Source organism: Prunus mume, linkage group LG2 (assembly GCF_029339155.1).
Source record: "Prunus mume cultivar Tortuosa linkage group LG2, ASM2933915v1, whole genome shotgun sequence".
In the NCBI taxonomy this organism is placed as follows: Eukaryota; Viridiplantae; Streptophyta; class Magnoliopsida; order Rosales; family Rosaceae; genus Prunus; species Prunus mume.
The window spans coordinates 37,760,424-37,779,525 of record NC_142699.1 but is presented as its reverse complement, the minus strand read 5'-3'; the positions used below and the strand labels follow the sequence as shown (position 1 = coordinate 37,779,525).

At 38.8% G+C, this 19,102-nt stretch overlaps 2 protein-coding genes and 1 pseudogene across 2 annotated transcripts; 2 read left to right on the top strand and 1 right to left on the bottom strand.

Annotated features, from left to right (window-relative positions):
• Positions 1 to 190: 190 nt before the first annotated feature.
• Positions 191 to 4,185, bottom strand: LOC103322826 (Leucine-rich repeat (LRR) family protein). The gene is made up of 9 exons (XM_089046775.1): positions 3,963 to 4,185; positions 3,324 to 3,861; positions 2,766 to 3,217; positions 2,362 to 2,497; positions 2,173 to 2,244; positions 2,010 to 2,078; positions 1,622 to 1,693; positions 744 to 815; positions 191 to 664 (listed from the first exon to the last, which is right to left on the bottom strand). The coding sequence occupies exons 1-9, from the start codon at positions 4,033 to 4,035 to the stop codon at positions 625 to 627; spliced, it is 1,524 nt and encodes a 507-aa protein (XP_088902901.1). The 5' UTR covers positions 4,036 to 4,185; the 3' UTR covers positions 191 to 624.
• Positions 4,186 to 7,778: 3,593 nt separating this feature from the next.
• On the top strand, positions 7,779 to 14,068 carry LOC103322795 (ARM REPEAT PROTEIN INTERACTING WITH ABF2). Its single transcript, XM_008224730.2, has 19 exons — positions 7,779 to 8,223; positions 8,372 to 8,529; positions 9,141 to 9,313; positions 9,398 to 9,518; positions 9,607 to 9,681; positions 9,798 to 9,892; positions 10,002 to 10,077; positions 10,394 to 10,501; positions 10,857 to 10,985; positions 11,107 to 11,175; positions 11,367 to 11,426; positions 11,567 to 11,690; positions 11,811 to 11,950; positions 12,162 to 12,225; positions 12,360 to 12,439; positions 12,581 to 12,645; positions 12,729 to 12,846; positions 12,937 to 13,061; positions 13,626 to 14,068. Exons 1-19 carry the CDS (start codon positions 7,983 to 7,985, stop codon positions 13,717 to 13,719), a joined length of 2,115 nt encoding a protein of 704 aa, XP_008222952.1. The 5' UTR covers positions 7,779 to 7,982; the 3' UTR covers positions 13,720 to 14,068.
• A 1,257-nt stretch (positions 14,069 to 15,325) lies between these two features.
• Positions 15,326 to 18,761, top strand: LOC148920231 (2-hydroxyisoflavanone dehydratase-like; annotated as a pseudogene).
• The last annotated feature ends 341 nt before the right edge of the window (positions 18,762 to 19,102 follow it).

Here is a 19,102-nt window from a genome sequence, read left to right as displayed (position 1 = left end):
CGAGTAACACTTGTGGAAAATAGGTATATATTTCTGGCCATTCATATTATGCTATGTGTGATAACTTTTTCACTTGACATAGCATGATTGGGCGGGGATAGCAACTATCCCAGTTTCATATAAGTTTTTCTGCTTAAAGACAGAGTATTGAATTATCGTTGGTAGATGATAAAGTCAAGGGATGAAGACATGAAAAAACAACACCAATCACTTTACAAAAATATAACAAACCAACATATTCATTGTGTACATTTTTCCTTGTTGGTCTAAATTCAGGGTGTACATTGGAAAGAGAAAAAGAAAACCTGTATTAAAGAATAAGGAAAATTAATATGAACAACTTATGAACAGCAACCAATTATACCAAGAAACCAGCGAATCAAAATGACTGTACATGAACAATCGGGCATAAAACTGCAGACTTAAGTTTCATTGAAGACCTTGAATCCTATCAAAACTAAAGACAGCTAAGCACGAGAACTTTCGACTCTGGGATCAAAGAGCTGGCAAGGGCAAATTTCCCATCCGAATGTTTGAGAGCTCTTCATGTAGGTATGGATCAAGTTTCTCCAAGAAAAAAAAAAAAAGCAGCCACGGCAACCTTTGAATGCATATACTAGCTGTTCAAGAAGGTGGAGGTGCGGACAAAGAATTTCCAGAAGTCCTGAAATGAAAATCAAAACAATCAGCTTAAAGTGCAATTCATAAGGTTTAAGTGGGAAGACTAGTGGACATTCAACTACCTTAGGTCCAGCCCAGATTTTCCAGTAAGGCTACTAGGAACTTGACCAGTCAGATTATTGTTTTGTAAAAAGCTGAAAGAGACAAGGGAACAGGTCAGAAACTCAGAAACATAAAGCAACGAGCAGAATCACCACATGTGCAAGAACCCCCAACCCAAAAGGAGAAAAAAAAAAACAAAAAAGAAAGGAAAAAACAGTTTGCCCAGCTGCGTTGTCATCTAACAGCATTGTTAGCATAATAATTGGGAAAGAATCTGAATTATCAGCAAGAAACATAGTAATTTAGAATATCTTCAATAAAAATGGAAAACAATGTATCAATTCGGATAAATATCTACATCTGAAACCAGTAACAATAAGCATCCATAACATTCTAGTCCTATACATAGATATAAACGTACGTGCATATTTCCAAACTTGGTGAGAATCCCTTTGTCAAATTAGAAGGTATAGACCATGAAACGCTTCTAATGGCAGTTCCTTCCCACCAACAAAACAGACAGAACATGCAGATTTTAGTTGAAGCAATTCTGATTCTAATATGCCTTGAGAAGTAGGTGTTTCCAACAATAGGAGAATGGGGAGGTCGCAGATACTGGGCTTAAACCGTAAGTTATTTTCAACCAAAGGAACTTTACATCATAAAGTTCTCAAAGCAATTACAACTAACTTTTAGCACCAGTAAATTACAATGCTAACAATTCTATAATCAAACAGTATATTTGTTTGAGCTTAAGCTTAACCTAATAATAAAATAATAAACCAAATTTTTTCTCATTCAATTTCTATACAAAGAGACATTGTAGAAAATGCAAGTAAAAATCTCAAATTAATACCAAGAACCAACAAAGAAACAACTTTGATAGTTTGATACTTACAGTTCATGCAAGCTAACAATGTTCCCGAGCGATGAGGGGATATCTCCACTAAAATGATTGTCTTCCAAGTGCCTTAAATGAGGAAAAAATGAACAAACATTGGATCAGAGAAAGAACATACTTCAGGCAACAGGTCAAGGTAAAAGGAGACTCAGGTTCCGAATATTTAGTTGTGACAATCAATGCAATGACAAAGTATCACATAAGAAACCCCCAAAATATTAGTCACTCTGTCAAACCCCAAGTAATATTTGTTATAGATTGAGGTCACTGACATCTATGATTCCATTTATAGTGGCTGATGTGCTAATAGTTCTATATGCTATCATGTGTTTCATTGTAAGTTCAAAAATAAAATCTGGGGGGAAAGTAAATTGCCACAACTTACAGTTTCTCCAGTCCCTTCAATGAACTGAGATCAGGAATAGGCCCTGAAAAATTGTTCTTCCCAAGCCAGCTGTCGAAAGAATGAAATCATTAATCAGGCATTCAACAAATACTTTTTTTCTTTCTGTCAATTTAAATAGACAGTTCAGTTTTCAGAAACCTACATATTAGACAATGCGGTCATATTGGCAAAACTAGGTGATAACGATCCTGAAAGGCCCATACTCGTCAGATTTCTGGAAGAAGGAGGAAACAGATATTAGGATAAGCAAGCTGAGACAGAAGAAAAAAAAGGAAAAGATAAGGAAGTACTTGATTAGCAATATGAATGATTATAACAAGTTTCAACTCACAAAGTGACCACACGAGGTCGAGGGCCAGAAGAGCATGTAATGCCTGTCCACGAGTACTGACGGGGCAAACAAGGATCACCATTCCAGTCAGATGGAGGGTTCTGAATCCTCTGTTTTACACTTTCCAAAGCAATAACTGTGGAAAGAAAGCCAATTCCCAGTAAGAATTGACATCACTAAACTGACTGCCATAAAATATGAAAACCAACCAACTTATCCGAACACATTTCACTCATCTTGGAGATGTGAGATTAATTTGTGAGCTAATAGTTCATATTTGCATAAGCCTAGGAACAAAATGGCATCTAACAGTTGGTATCTGAATATGCCAAGATAAAAAAATTTAGCATGTGGGTTGGTTCAAAATCAAAATACGAACCCAATAGCATCAAAGATAAGCATACCGTCTCGAGTTAAAGTTGTTCCTCCAAGAGGCAGCACATCAAACACCTCGCCAGCATTAATCAGAGCACCGCCACTTGACCCAGCAGAGGGAGTCAAAGTGATCCTTGTAACACCAGAAAGAGGCCATTTGCGCGCATAGACCACAAGCCCTTCTGGGGTCACATCCAAATTCTTATAATATGGCACACCATTGATGCTGATGTTGAAAACCCTCGACCCCAACATCCCTAAAGCAAAGTACAGAGCAATGTAGTAGGTCGATTCCCGAACCGACCCAGGAGGCCAATTCAACTCCATAGTTTCAGCTTGCCCGGTCGTCAATTCGCTCTGGAAAACTTTCAACGGGGGCAAGTTCCACAGGTCAGAAACAGACACATTCGTGTTGCTTACATTGATGGGATTGTGGCCTTCAAATGGCACCCAAAACCGATCGAATTTGTCATCTGGGTATCTGAAAAAGACCCAATTTTCAGATTCTAAGCTCACACAAATTTGACTTCCAAGTGTATGACTTTACGAATTTACGAGTTGAACAAAGAAAGAAGAAAGGCACATACCGAATGACTGGTCCAGTGTAGCCAAAGCCGTGCCTTGCAACCAAGCCGAGGCCGTACGACTTGAAATCCGTGGAGTTGTAGAGTGAGTCTTCGAGAATCACAAACTCCAGGGCGGAGATAAACGGGTCAGATTCGGTGTAATTGTTCGACCCGAGACACACGCTCATGGTCTTGCCCTGAGCGAGGAAGACCCCCTCGTAGTAAGTCGACATGCCTTTTGCGAAGTCCTCTGTGGTGTTAACGACGGCCCAGAGGGTGCCGTCTACAATCAGGTCGAAAACCGGCGGGGTGTCGTCGGGGCCTCCGTAGTAGTAGTAGGTGGTGCGGACCATGTACCTGGCGTTGCGGTAGACCTGCACCGTGTAGCAGTACTTGCGGTGGGGATTGTTCGGGAACGATCGGACGGTGGAGAGGATGGGGACGAGGACCGGGGCTGTCAGGGTCCGAGGGGTCCCAACGGAGACAAAGCCGGTGTCGGGGAGCCATTCGCGGCCGTCGATCAGGGATTTGACCGGCGCACCGCAGTTTATTAGTTTCCCTGCATCCAACCCAAAATCAATTGGCAACTAAAATGATACTAAACATTAAATATTATAAGGTGACACTAAAAAAAAATTCAAATGAATAGTGCTTCCTTACCTTTGGGGAGGGAAAGAGATTGAGGGAGGATGGAAAGGAGCGAGAGGAGGAGGAGGGGGAGGGGCAATGACATGGCGGGGGGTTAGGCATGAGAGGGGTGAGGAGAGAGAGAGAAGATGGGTGTGGGGAGAAAATGAAGGGGTTTTTAGTTGGTGTTTTGGTTTTGGTTGAGTTGGGTGAGTGAGTTACGCAAGGAAGGAATAGGAGGAGGAGGAGAGAGAGAGAGAGAGAGAGAGAGGGAGTTGAGAGAAGGTGGAGTTGGGGAAGAGGAAAGGTATTTTAGTTGGGTAAACGCGGGAAAACGAAGGCTTGGTCAGAGTTGGTATTTTATTACTAAATTAATTTATTATTTTTGGTGGGGTAGGTAGGTGTGTGGGGTACACTTAGTAACTGGTTCTTTTTGTTTTGTCAAAAAGAAATGGAAATGGAAGGCCCAGTCCACGGTGAAAGGTTACCAGAAAAGAAAGGAAAAACAAATAAACTGTCGTAACGAATAAAACAACAAGTGAGGAGGCCAGCAAAGAATAGGCAGCTAAAAAATGAAGCCCAACAGTTGACTGCAAAACGAAACGGATAAAAGCTCCAATCCAAAACCACAAAGAATGAACAAAACAAATATCAAGAGACATTGAAGTCAACTAAATTGTTTTCGGTTGGCAAAAAAAATAAAATAAATAAATAAATTAAAAAAAAAGGGTCAACTAAATTGGCTAAATCTGTATTTGTTATGTATTTGTATTTTATTTTTAAGTTCGTGTTAATGTATGTCATATCACAAATAGCATCTCCAAAGGGAAATGTCACATTGATAATGTGTGTGTTAGAAATTCCTTTATGATCTCCATTGTAATTCGACATGAATATTTCAATTAAAATGAATTAGTCTCCTCTACAAGGTTTGACGTTCTTAATATTAAAAGATGATATATTTCAATAGGGAGCCTAGACTGGTCAGGTTGCGCCTAATCATGCTAAAATGGGTGTGTGGGGTTTAGGTTTCAAACCCTTGACCTAGGCTCTACCTTGGGCGAAGGTGGCTACAGGTAGCGATGTCAGAAATCTCCGTCGGGACGAGTCCTCATTGGGTCCCGGCCCTAACGGAGGCGGTTTTGGAGACAAATCGAGTACGAGTACTGGGATCCTCAAACAAAAAAAATCCCTAACAGGTCCAGGTTGGGGATGGTAATGGTGTCCCCATCCTTGAACTCGGCCCGAATGTATTATATATTTATGTTTGAATTAATAAGTATATAATATATATAATTATAATATACTTATAATCTAATAGGATGTTACCCAAGCCCGCTCTAACACAACAAGCTCACCCTGTATTCTTCATAGCTCTCTCTCTCTCTCTAATCTCCATATCTTTGGTCTCTCAATCTACTGCGAATGCTTTGTTTCAGAACCAAACTCAAAAGCTCCATCTCTTCACAGGCTTGGGAAATTGTCACTTTCTTGCTTCTTGTTTTATTATTATTATTATTATTATTATTTTATGGTTTTGCTAAATGGGTTTTCCTTTGTTTGTGTATTTCTTGGTTGTGTAGCTATGAACATGATTTAATTTTGGGCAAAATGGTTTCAGTTCAAATATTGGGGGTTTTCCCTTGGGTTTGATTTTATTTTGTAGAAAATGGTTTCAGTTGATTGCAAGCTTAAAATTTGCAGAGGAACATCAATAAAAATAATTTAGTTATGGAAGCACAATCTGGAAAGAAAAAAAAAATATTCGGGGATTCGTGGCGGGTTTTGGGAGAGAGTCTCCTGAAGGGGACATGGATGGAGATTCCCCGGAAATTATTAGCGGGTATGGGGGCGAGGATTGGGAGCGAAAACGGATGGTATTGTCATACCCAGCCTGTTGCCATCCCTAGCTATAGGCTTTGTTAGGATTTGTTTCGTCCAACTAACGTGTCATGGGTTGAATAATGATCCCTATAAGCACTAATATTCTATTTAGTGACCCTAGTTGATTAGGGAAATGTAGTTGATTTCATACGAGTGCTGCTATATTCCACCCCTTGTCCTATTTTCCCACTTACCATATTTTCAAAAAATTTAAGACAAATTTACCCCTCTGTAAAATGACTTCTAAAGACTTAAAGAGAAAAAAAATTGATATTTAAGAGATTTCTCCAATCAATCCATCTCCTTCTTTCTCTCTCCTCCCATTTCTCTCTTCAAATGAACCCAAACATCACTAAGAGCACTTCCACCCAATTGCCGTGGCAAAGGGCAATGGCAAGGCAAGGGCTGTTACTATTCGTGTGAATAGTGGCAGCCTTTGCAAAATGCTTGTGGTGTTTTCACCCATTGCCATGGCAACCCAATGGCAACCACTATTCACATGAGATATGAGAGAGGAATTTTGCATAGAGTTTTGGTGTGGGAAATGAAGAATATGACTAAGTATTGATTAAAAAAAATTCTGAAATTTCTAGTATATTTTTAGATTTTTAAATTTTTTTTTTCGTTGCTAACATCATCGCTGACATCAGCAAACCCAAGCTATTCTTGCCTTTGGGTTGGCCTGATTTGCTAGGACCCACGAACTACCAAGGTTGTAGAAGCTGCCTTGAACGTCAAATGGGGCCTTGGCCCCCTTGTTGCCCGGGTTGGGAGGCACCGTTGGAAGTGTTCTAACAGCCTTCATCCTCTTCCCCAAACATCCCATCTTTCATGTCCCTCACTGTAGAGTGATTATAAAAGTCATTTTCAATTTCAGTTTTGGTTCTTATATTTACATTTGTAGTCGATGATGGTAGAGATCTAGGGATGAGATTGCAGGTGCTAGCACTAGAGGGGTGGGTTCATTCAGTTCGTCAATGATGAAAGCGTATTTTAGGAATAATGGTAGGTGGAAAGATATGATTGTGTTTTTTCAAATTTACATGGTGTGTGAGAAGATAAGATGGGTAGGAAAATATGACAGAAGAGTGGAAATAACAGCACTCTTTCATACCCATTTGTTCTCATATTTAAACCTAATCCATCCAATTCATATCGTTTTTTATTCCAAATACGTAAATATGTAAAAGGAAAAACAGTTTGATCAACTAGCCTGCTAGAGTAAGCCCAAAGCAAAGTGTGGAAGTGGCACCATTAAGAATGGGCCCGAAACTTGATTGTGCTGATGGTCACCCTATATTTTATTATGTAATCATCATTGGATTCTCTCTAAAAATCCCATGGCTGCGTGCATTGTGTGTGTACCTCTCTCTCCAATCGCATTTCTGAAAAATGTTTGTTGGACATGTGAACACGATTGAAAGTTGCAACCCAAAAAAAAAAAAAAAACCCATCATAATCAGCACGTGTGTGTAAAATAAAATCCACCTCCTCCTCAATCCTCCTCTATTTGATGATGATGAGCCCGTTGTTTGGTTGGTCGGGTTGGTGCCAAATTCATGACCCTTTCAGCTTTTTCCCCCCCACACGTCACCTTCACAAGGATTCAATTCCGGATCCATTTCTAACCCGACCAGCATCCCGCTCGGGTCGACCCGGCTCAGCCACCCAAAGTTATCCCCCCACTTTACATGCAAGCACGACGGCTCTACTCTACAGTGCAATTGGAGGGACCCCCAGATTCTCGCGGGCCCGTCCTCTCTACACACCATGCGCACGTTAGCTCCACTCCGTCCTCCTGCTGTACTTTCTTAGAGCGGGAGCGCACGTTAATCAATTAATTATCAATAATAATCTAGTAAAAAAAACAAAATTAATTTAAAAAAAAAAGGAAAAAGATTTAGTTAGCAGAACCGGAAATCATGAGGCCGGTTTAAACCCGACACATTTCACCGGAAAAGAAAAGAAAGGGGAAAAAAAAAGAACAAACGGAAAGAAAAAGCTTTTACTTCTTTTTCGTAATTTTTTTTGGAATTCCAAAAGTGCCCCTCTGCACTCTCTTTCTCTTTCTTGTCTCTGTCTTTCACTCTCACCTATTCAAATCCAAAAATTTTCCATTTCGGATCAGCTTCTTCTCCTCATCTTCGCTTTTTTGGTTTGGCCTCGTTGATGGAGTTGCAGAGGCGCCAGGATCAGAACCACCCGGAGAGGAAGGGGCAAAAGCGGAAACTGGAGGAAGAAATCGGAGACGAACGAGAGATCTCGGTGAAGTCCGGCGAAGCCAGAAAGGCCCTGCTCAGCGAGGTCAGCGAGCAGGTGAAGGTCCTCAACTCTACGTTCTCTTGGAGCGAAGCCGATCGAGCGTCGGCTAAGCGCGCCACGCACGTCCTCGCCGAGCTCGCTAAGAACGGTTGGTTGCACAAAATCCCCAAAACACCCTCCGATCTCATCCGAATTTCCGTTTTTTCTAGTTTGCTCTCAGTTCTGCAAGTTTCTAGCGTTATGTTGGTTCTTGTATTGTTTGGAATAAACTATTTTGTGTGTTTGTGTTGGGGCAGAGGAAGTAGTAAACGTGATCGTTGAAGGCGGTGCGGTTCCGGCTCTGGTGAAGCATCTTCAAGCGCCGCCTTTAAGCGAAGGAGACCGGAGTTCGAAGCCGTACGAACACGAGGTCGAGAAGGGAAGTGCCTTTGCACTAGGCCTTCTCGCAGTTAAGGTCACTTTACTCTTACTGTTTTTCAATATTTCAATCCACTTAAAACTTTCTATTTCTGCATGAATATATTTCGTGTTTTATTTTTTGGTGATCGTATAATTGAGTGTGTAAATTACTTGCAGAGGTTCAAGGATTGAAATTTGTATTAGCTGGATGGTAACTGAAGTTGCTAAAATTTACAATTTGTATAAAATTGAATGAAAAAATTAGCACGAGGCTGAGATTTCATAATAGCTTGCAAGTTGTGGCAAAAAGTAGTTTTATTTTTGGTTGTAGTATATGTAAGGTTTATTACAATCAGCTTCTCTGGCCCTTTGGTTGTTTTGTACTTGCCGAAATGTTATAGTAAGTTGGTGTGGCATGATTTTGCCTGAGTGCATAAACTCTGCCATCTTGTGTCGGTTTTGAAGTATACTAATATACCAAACGTGGAACATCTTGATGCCCTTTTATGTCTGCTTGCTTTTGATTCTTGGTGTAGCCAGTATTATTCTTCACCTTTATGATGTTGCATGAATATTTATGCGGTAGACACTCTGGGATAGTATTAATTCAGCGTCACAATAACTCCACATGTAATTGCTAAACCAGTTTCTTTTATGTGTCAACAGCCTGAGCATCAACAACTCATCGTTGACACTGGTGCATTGGCTCATCTTGTGGATTTGTTGAAGAGGCACAAGGATATTCCTGTATCCAGGGCTTTGTATAGCGTCATTCGTAGAGCTGCTGATGCCATCACCAACCTTGCTCATGAAAACAGCAGCATTAAAACACGTGTCAGGTTTGCTTGTCTCTCAAGTACCCTAATTTTAAAATTTGACTGTAGCAACACAATATTCTAATGATACCAGGACTGCATATACAGAATAGAAGGCGGAATTCCACCTTTAGTTGAGTTGCTTGAATTTGCTGATACCAAGGTGCAAAGAGCAGCTGCTGGAGCATTACGAACCCTGGCATTTAAAAATGATGAGAATAAGAATCAAGTAATAGACCTTTCTTGTGAAGTTATGATTTATTATAAAAGATTTGTTTTGAACATGAAACAAATGTTGTCAATTTATGACTTTGCAGATTGTCGAATGCAATGCTCTTCCTACCCTCATTCTAATGCTTCGGTCTGAGGATCCTGCTATACATTATGAAGCGGTAGGATCTTCTTATTAGACTAAAATTTACAATGAACTACTGGGCTTATACTGTGCAGAATTAGGTTTTTGCACTTCATGTTTCTGCAGCATCAGATTATTTTTTATGTAATGCAGGTTGGTGTTATTGGAAATCTGGTACACTCATCTCCAAACATAAAGAAAGAAGTTCTTCTTGCGGGAGCTTTACAACCTGTTATTGGATTGCTTAGGTGCGTCCCAATAGTGTCATGTCACATGATGCAACTATATTGTTGTTATTCTCCGTCCACTATTTTATAACGTGAAGAAGTTTCTCAAGTCTTCTATATTGAATTATAGTTCTTGCTGCTCCGAGAGCCAAAGAGAGGCAGCTTTATTACTTGGACAATTTGCTGCAACTGATTCAGATTGCAAGGTGGGTTGGATATATTTCTCTCCTTCTAAATGTTTCCATTAGTTGAGTCAACAGTTTCACCCCTGTTCTGCGCTTGGCATGACAATGATGTTAGGAAACAAAATGTCATCAATATTTGCTTTCTCTCTGTTGAAAAATAGTTCCTTGACCTGTAGTGTTTGCTTTCTCATTGTAGGTAGTGCTTTTTTCTTGCCCTGTTGCTTCGATGCAGATAATTACCTTCACGTTCTTAATTTTCTGTGGTTATGCATTAATTTGCCTTTGGATCCTTCCAATTTTCCTTTGCCCTTCCATTGAAATAGTAAGTTTTTGGTAGGTTCACATTGTACAGAGGGGTGCTGTCCGACCTTTGATTGAGATGCTTCAATCCCCTGACGTACAACTGAGGGAGATGTCAGCTTTTGCATTGGGGAGATTGGCACAGGTTATTATTTCTCCACATTCGTTGTTTTTTCTTTGTTTAAATTGAAAAGTTCAGTGTGGGGCTATTGTCTTCATGCCAGCAGATGTATTCTACTGTGCGCTAAGAATTGACATAACGTAACCATAGATGGAAATAAAGATGAATTTATGGGTCATGTATGTTAGTACAGTTGGACAGGAGTTCCAGAATTAAATTTTTGAGGAATTTCTTCTAATCACTAGTACCGTTACTGGTTTTTCGGGCTCATGATAGTGTAATCCAATGCCATAATTTTGATTTATTATTGAAATACTGGTTTTTCTGTGTCTTGTACTATGTGATTTGGCAATAATTGCATCAAGTGTTGCAAATTCAGGACACAAACAACCAAGCTGGTATTGCTCATAATGGTGGTTTATTGCCATTGCTGAAGCTTCTTGATTCAAAAAATGGGTCTCTGCAACATAATGCTGCATTTACTCTTTATGGCCTTGCAGATAATGAGGTATGGTATTATTTATGAATTTTCATGAAATTGTGGGCTGAATGCTATAAATTGGTCAACAAGTAGACATTGAACACCATTTTAATGTGATGTTATTTTGTTTATTCATTTTCTCCTCTAGGATAATGTGTCCGATTTTATTAGGGTTGGAGGTGTTCAGAAGCTGCAGGATGGAGAATTTATTTTTCAAGTATCTCTCTCTCTCTCTCTGAGTTAGCTATATTTGTAGTTCCTCTAAATGCAGTATGTTTCCAAATGTCATAGTTTGATAATATGATTCCTCCATTAATTTAGTAACTATAAGAGATGTTTTTCAATTGTTTTCAATTTTTCTTCTCTCTTTGCTACATATCACAAGTTATTGACAAATTGTATTTTCAGGCGACAAAGGATTGCGTGACGAAAACATTGAAAAGATTAGAGGAGAAGATTCATGGACGAGTGAGCTCATGCTTATTACTTTTCTTTTTAATTTTTGACTTTTGTAATTTCTAGCTGTTGGTACGCTTATGGCATTATGTTTATGTGAATTTTATGCTAAAAACATCTGAGATTGTAATTCCTTAATTTTCTTAATGTAGGTTTTGTCCCATTTGTTGTATTTGATGCGTGTAGCAGAGAGGGTTGTCCAGAAACGTGTTGCTTTGGCTTTTGCTCATCTTTGTTCCCCAGATGATCTGAGAACAATATTCATTGACAACAATGGCATGTCACATCCTCTATATTTAAATCATACTTTTCATGGTGTTTTTTCACATAGAAACTTATTGTTTATATATTTATGTTGATTTTGAGTTTGCTGATATATACAATATTATTAAGCAGGGCTGGAGTTGCTTCTTGGGCTTCTTGGCTCTACTACCCATAAACAGCAGCTTGATGCTGCTATGGCTTTGTATAAGTTGGCCAACAAAGCCATGACTCTTTCTCCTGTGGATGCAGCACCCCCATCTCCGACACCACAGGTTGGGTGTTTTTCAATAGCAGAAGGCTTTTTCATGCTTGTGGTCATTATATATGTATACATGTGTATATATTGAATCCTTATGTTTTGGACATAATATAATGTCAATATGGTGGCATAATACTTTTTTTTTCTGAAACTACCATTATTTTAAGCATTAAAGTATGTATTTAGTATGAATTGCCTATGACGGTGGACAAATATTTGTGCAGGTCTATCTAGGGGAGCAGTATGTAAACAATCCCACACTGTCCGATGTTATATTTTTAGTTGAAGGTTTATATCTATTTATTTTCATTTAAGTTTTTCCTACTTAGCTGTCATAGAGGAACATTCAATTAGCATAATTGATTGTAGTCTTAGCATAAAGGAACTCCTTAAATGTTTGATTTTTCACTCACCAACTGCAGGTAGACGGTTCTATGCTCACAGAATTTGCCTGCTTGCTTCTTCAGATGCATTTCGTGCAATGTTTGATGGTGGTTACCGGGTGGGTATCTGCATATAGTGATTTCATACTGGATCACCATTTACCTACAAGTAAACTGAAGTGCATGTAACATAGTAGAAAGGATGTCTTCATCTTCAATAGTGTGCAATATCTTTATAATTTCCAGTTAACCTATTACAGGAGAAGGATGCAAGGGACATAGAGATACCAAATATTAGATGGGAGGTTTTCGAGTTGATGATGAGGTAAAGTGACGGTTGTGTGTTTCCTGTTTCATGAAAGCTTTCTGGTGAGCTTTGATAATTCAGAGACTTTTGATTGTGCACAGATTTATATACACTGGATCAGTGGACATTACTCTTGATATTGCTCAAGATCTCCTCAGAGCTGCAGATCAGTATCTTCTGGAGGGACTGAAGCGGCTTTGTGAGTATACAATAGCACAGGTGACCTGACACACACTCTCTCTCTGTTCATGTACTGCTCTGAATTGAAAAAGGCGGCTGCCTAATTACTATTCTACTTTTTTGACATAGGACGTATCATTGGAGAATGTTTCAAACATGTATGAACTTTCAGAAGCCTTCCATGCAATGTCATTAAGGCACACGTGCATTTTGTTTATTTTGGAGCAGTTTGAAAAATTGAGTGCCAGACCAGGGTATGTGCTCCTTCCAACCTTTGGTTCTTATCCAAAATATATCGCTTCCTATGCAGATCAAGCAGGATTTCTTCTTTTTCCTTAAAAAAGATATGCAGGCAAGTTTGCAATGTGTTGGGAGTTACACCGTGTATTTTAACGGAAAATATTAGCTAGCTTGTGCTGATGGTGTTACTTGCTAAAGCTACTGAATACTTTCTGTTATATCATTCTTCTAATAAATGGATCTGAAATGAAACTTATGGAGATGCACATAGTTACTCTTATGATAAATAAATACTTTCATGCTCTTAAGTTATCTCAAGTTCATATTACTTAATATAACTCAGATAATTTTTTGTGTTGCAATATCAGTTGGATCTTTGCTAAGCTTACTGTGTTTGTATATTCTATGAATGGACTGGTTGAAAGAGATCATATTATGTATGGTCACATGAGTTCCTAGATTTCGTCTTGTTTTCCTTGGCGGAAGGGTATCATCATTTTTCTTATTTTGATGAAGAAGAGTCTTGATTTTTTTTTTCTTTCATCAACTGAAATTCTCTCTATGCTGGAATTCTGCAGGCACTCTCATTTGATCATGCGTATAATACCCGAGATCTGCACTTACTTTACTAAAGCGCTTACTAAGCCTAACCCACATAATTTGCGGCTATAAATTGCCGCCTTCGATTCTTGAGTTCTAACACCCTCTTGTACAGAGACCGGTAGTAGATGTTCGTGCTGTTGTTGAGCCAGTGGAAGTTTCTAATTCTTTGATTTTAGTTTGCTTATAGTCCATTCTGATTCCATTACTTGTAGACACGCAGCCTCATTTGTAACACAATTCCGACATTGCTTGGAATGTGACCTTCACCTACATTTTCTCTTGGTATTCCCCCAAGTTTTTGCTCTTTAATGAGATAGTATTCAGTAAGAGATACAATTGTGCATAAACATGATTTGTGCTTTGATCTTGTTGCCTTTAAAGGGTAACTATTTTTTAATTATTTTATTATTTTTTTGAATAGCATTGGGTGGCTTCTCAAATTTAAATCTAGAAAAATATCATAAGTTTATTAGCCATTGAATCAAGGAAATTACCTCTCGTGTTAAACTTAAACCCTACTGGTTTACCCAAATTTGGTTAGTCATAAAAATAATGCTTTTTATTATGAATGATTCTTGAGGTTTGTGAAATTTTCATCTTTCGTTCATAATATTTTTGTGTGACACTAATGGTTCTTAAGGTTACTCTCTATACATCAAAATGGTTTTTGTTAGTTTTTGTCAAATTTTCTATTAAATTACTGATGTGACACATGTATGGAGTGAACACATCAAATGGTATAAAGCCGCATGGCTTTAAATACAATTTTTTTATTTATAAATATTTTAAAACTTTAAATCCCAAAAAAAAAAAAAAACTGTACCATGACCATCCCCTCTGCGTCCTCCCTCTGCCTGCGCTGCGCCTCTCTCCTCGCAAACACACTCTTTGCCTCTTTCCCCCTCTTCTTCCTTTTTTTCACAGTCTAATCCAACTAAACATTGCCCCTCCTTTTCGTTCTGCTTGTGATTGGACATGGGCAGTAAAAGATTGCTGTTGCCTACAAAGACTGGAGGGAAAAACAGATTTTATAGAGTAGGAGATGCAGAGGAAAGAAATCAAAAGCAAGAGACATCATGTGATCATTGTGGAGGTCCAAGAGTAGAGGCCTTCTACAGGGTCAGCCAAAGATCACATATAGTCTTTGGCATTGCAGCCGTAGCCAAAGCAAAAGTCAAAGACTTCGGCTTTGTAGAATTTTTTTTTAAAAAAAGGGAGAGAGAAAGAGAAGGGAGGAAGAGGAGGGAGAGAGGCAAAATGTGGGTCTGCGAGGGGGCGAAGGGCGCTGGCAGAATGAGAATGTAGAGGGTGTAGGTATTTTTGTTTTTATGGATTTAAGTTTTAAAATATTTAAAATCTATTTTATTTTATTTAAAGCCACGTGACTTTATACAATTGGATGTGTGGACTCTACACACGTGCCACGTTAGCAATTTAACAAAAAAATTTGTCTGAAGCTAATGGCATGGACCATTTTGATGTGTAGAGGGTAACCTTGAAGATCATTAGTGTCACAAAAAAAAAGTTAGGGACGAAATATGATAATTTCACAAATCTCAAAACCATTTGTGATTAAAAAAAAGGTATATAGAAAAATGCCAATTGGGTCTTGCCTCTTTTTCTTTTAGAGCCCTCTTTCTACAAAAAAAAAGAAGAAAAACCCAGCACCTTCACCATGTATTCCATGCCAAGGAGGCAGACAGAGCTTCTCCCATTTATCGGAGTGTACAAGGATGGCTATGTTGAACGCCTATTAGGCTCTCAATATGCAGCCCCATCGCTTGATGACTCATAAACAAGAGTGTCCTCAAAAGATATTGATCTTAGCTAGAGTCTTTCTCCCAGAACTTGATGAGCCCAGCAAAATCTCCCCATCTTGCTCTACTACCATGGCAGGGGCGGATCTTAAGCCAGGGCGGTAGGCTACCGCCTACCCAAAAATATTTCACTAAAAAAAAAACCTATATATAAGCTATGTAATTGATATCCATTCCATGTGTTGGTATACACTCTTGCCTACCCAATCCATATAAAACCCACAGCACAAGCCTACTCAAACTTTAAAAAACTGAAAAAATTATAACTAGCCCATGTTATGAATGGCCCATCAAACTTTAATAAAAGAAAGAATATAACTTAAGTAGCCAAATAGTGGTGCATGCGGTGCAATTCAGACAGTCGGGAGAGCTTCTTCTCAACGCAAGTCTTGGCTGTGCTGTGCAATCGTGGACACTGGACAACCTCTTCTCTTCTCTTCTCTTCTCATATACAAGGAAACAAGTATTCTTCTTAATCTCTTCTCTTTAATTATCTTCTTCTATTGGGTTATTCCTAAAATAAATGTATGCATCTTAGTTTTAATTTTAATTTGAAATTGAGTTTTCTAGGGTTTAATTAGGAATGAAATATAATTTGGGGATTTTGTTGAAATTAATTAGGCCTTTGATTTTAAGAATTTTGTTGAAAACTTTGGCAGAAAACTACCATTTGCTTTACAGATTGATTCAGTTGGTGTTGACTCTTCCTGTATCTACAGCAACAACGGAACGAACTTTTTCATGTATGAGAATTATTAAGAATAGACTTCGAAGCACCATAGCTGATGAATTCCTTGCTGATTGCATGATTCTCCACATTGAAAGAGAGTTTGCTAATAGTATCGATAATGAAGAGATAATTGAAGAATTTAAGATTTCTAAGCCTCGTAGGGTACAATTTTAGATTAAAATAGTTTAGTTTTTGTGTTGCATTGCATTTACTTCTTGTTTTTTTTTGTTAAGCTTTTATTTATGTATAGATATGCATATTTGAGGGTAAGGCTCATTACGTCCCCCCTGACTAGGTGTATCTTTTTATTTTTATCAATAAAATTCACTCGTACCGTCGAGTTTTTAAGGTAAGTTTCGCCTACCTGACTTTTGAATCTTGGATCCGCCACTGTACCATGGTGAAAGTTTCTGCATCGAATCTGCCTTCTCTTTAGATCACCATTGCTATCTTAACAACTTGGTCTCCCAAGCCAAAATTGCTATGTCAGTAGAGTACAGGATGGCTCCGTTGCCTAAGAGGACAGGGCTGCTCTCCGATGGGTTGCCTCACATTTACGATAATGCCATCGCTGATGAGCGTGGCGCTAATCGCGACACTGTGGATCCGTTTTTTTTTCTTTGGGTGGTGACAATGTAGGAGCCAACATTGCTCATAAGATTGCTATGTGTTTGTACCCAATTTTGATAAACGGGCCAAAAATGGTCTCAAGTTTTAAAAAGAATTTTTTAAAGATAAAGCCAAATCCAACAGCATTTGTCTTTTCTTAAGGTCATTCTTTTCCAACTGGGCCTCTCTTAATAATCAAAAAAGGCCCAAGTCTTGAGAGTCAGATCTTTATCTCGCACTACAAGTTAAGAGATTGGTAAGCGTGTTTTCTAGGCCCACATGAGAGGTCGAAGGGGATTATCACATTTAATGACGACTTGACCTCCTTCTCTCCCAGCAAGAAAACAAGTCGTACTGAAGCCCTCAAAACCAAAAAAGATCAAAATTGCCAGCTAGGTTTTCAAGTATAAAGAAGTCAAATCAAGAGAGCTCCACAAAGAAAACCGACGGTTCCTGCTAGAAGTCCTCCATCATTCCTTCTATAAACTGGTTAAGATCAGCTAACTAGCAGGTGACCTTGAACCACAAGCCAAAGGTCTTGTCTCAGTTTTTATCATTACGAGTTCCCTCCACCTCTATAAATGATGAAAGTCTACTTCAGAAGAAGGGGACTCTCTCTCCAAAATCAGACGCAACGTCTCAAAAAACACTTGAAAAACTCCCAAGATAACAATCTGCCTGTTTTTTCTTTAGATAACCAGTTGACAACTTCTACGCTTATCTCTCATAGCTCTGCCATATCCATGGTATGATTTTTCTTTTAAGACGTCTTTTTGTTTCAATTCATGTAATCGTTTGAACTAGATTGAGAAATCTCCAATATCTTTTCCTTTACTCTATAATTCGGATTCAAGGACAATTGATGGATTAATTAAATAATCTTATGTTATTTAGTTTAAGGTTCAAAGTAAACATAAGTTGCAGAAGAATCTATATGGATAAAATTCACTTGATTATCTTAAGAAAGAATTAAAGATCATTCTAATACATAAAATTGGATTCCCGCCCTTTTGCCCCTCAAACAGTCCAGAAAAACTAGCATTCGGGCCCGAAAGGCAATAGGGACCCGAAATAAATAGTAAAATAAAGGGACAAGAAGTTAAGTTGGGCCCGAAATTTTCACCAATGGGCCTGAATTAACTATTGATTTAGTTGAAAACGAGAAAATATTGAAGCAGGTTAATAAAACCCAGGTAGGGTTTTTGCTAACCACAAACTTGGTCTTGCTTTGTTTTCTGTTCAGGTGCTGCTCATACTTGTCAGGGCGATACTCACGAAGGAAAGAATATTGAAGTCCTCTTAATTGAGGTATAGAAAAGAATCTATCTGGGCCAGTACCCCCCTGGAGGCACAATGGCTTGGTAAGAAGTCCAGAAAGGAAGCGCAAGCTCATCAGCATTAATCATTCATATCCACACTAGATCTATTAGGCTGGTTATATACTCAATAGTGACACGCCTACGCAACAAAATATATCAGTACTAAGAAGAAGTTGACAGATAGGGCCTTGATCGGGCCCGTCCGCTTTTGGCAAACTGATTCAACTTTCAATTTTGTTCAGAAATTGAAGGAGTTCTCTCTGCGAGCCAAAAGACATCATCCGATCAGGGCATTGGTGTTGATCCGCCAAATTCCTCTTCGTTCCTCAGAGTAGAGCTGACCCTTGTGGTTGGTAAATGGGATGAAGGACAGAAAAAAGGACCAACATTATGACAGTTGGGAACGAGGGTTTGCCTGGTGGTTTGAAACACCAAGCTTGGCAGGGCTTGGTGCTCTTTGTTGTTTGTGAGTGTTTCTGAGAATGATGGCTGAGAAATAGAGGCATTGGTTATTATGAAGCAGTGAAGGAAAGTGGGTGGGAAGGAGAAGCAGAGGTGGTTGAAGTGGAAGGAAAAGATCATTCATTTCATATTATCAAAGCTGAGACTCAGAAAGCTAAGGATTTGACAAAATAAGTGACGGACTTTCTCCTCAAGTAAAACCCGATTTTCTGTATTTCAACTTGAGTTTAATGGCTGCCTCAAGTAATGTCTGCTAGGGTAAGATACTGAATAATTTGGAACCGAAAGGCAGTTCCTAGTATGAAAGCAAGGTGCCAAAATCAAACCTAATATGAAAGTGTTAGAATTTAGGAGGTGTGATGTGTGTTGCTCTTATACCATTGTTGATTTATGTGTGAAGGGGTTTAGGACAATAGGACAATAGTTGAACAAAGTGATTTTATTATATTTGAGGGGCATAGTACATGGGTTGGTGTAGGTTAATTGACATTCTGCATAACTTATTGACTTATTGG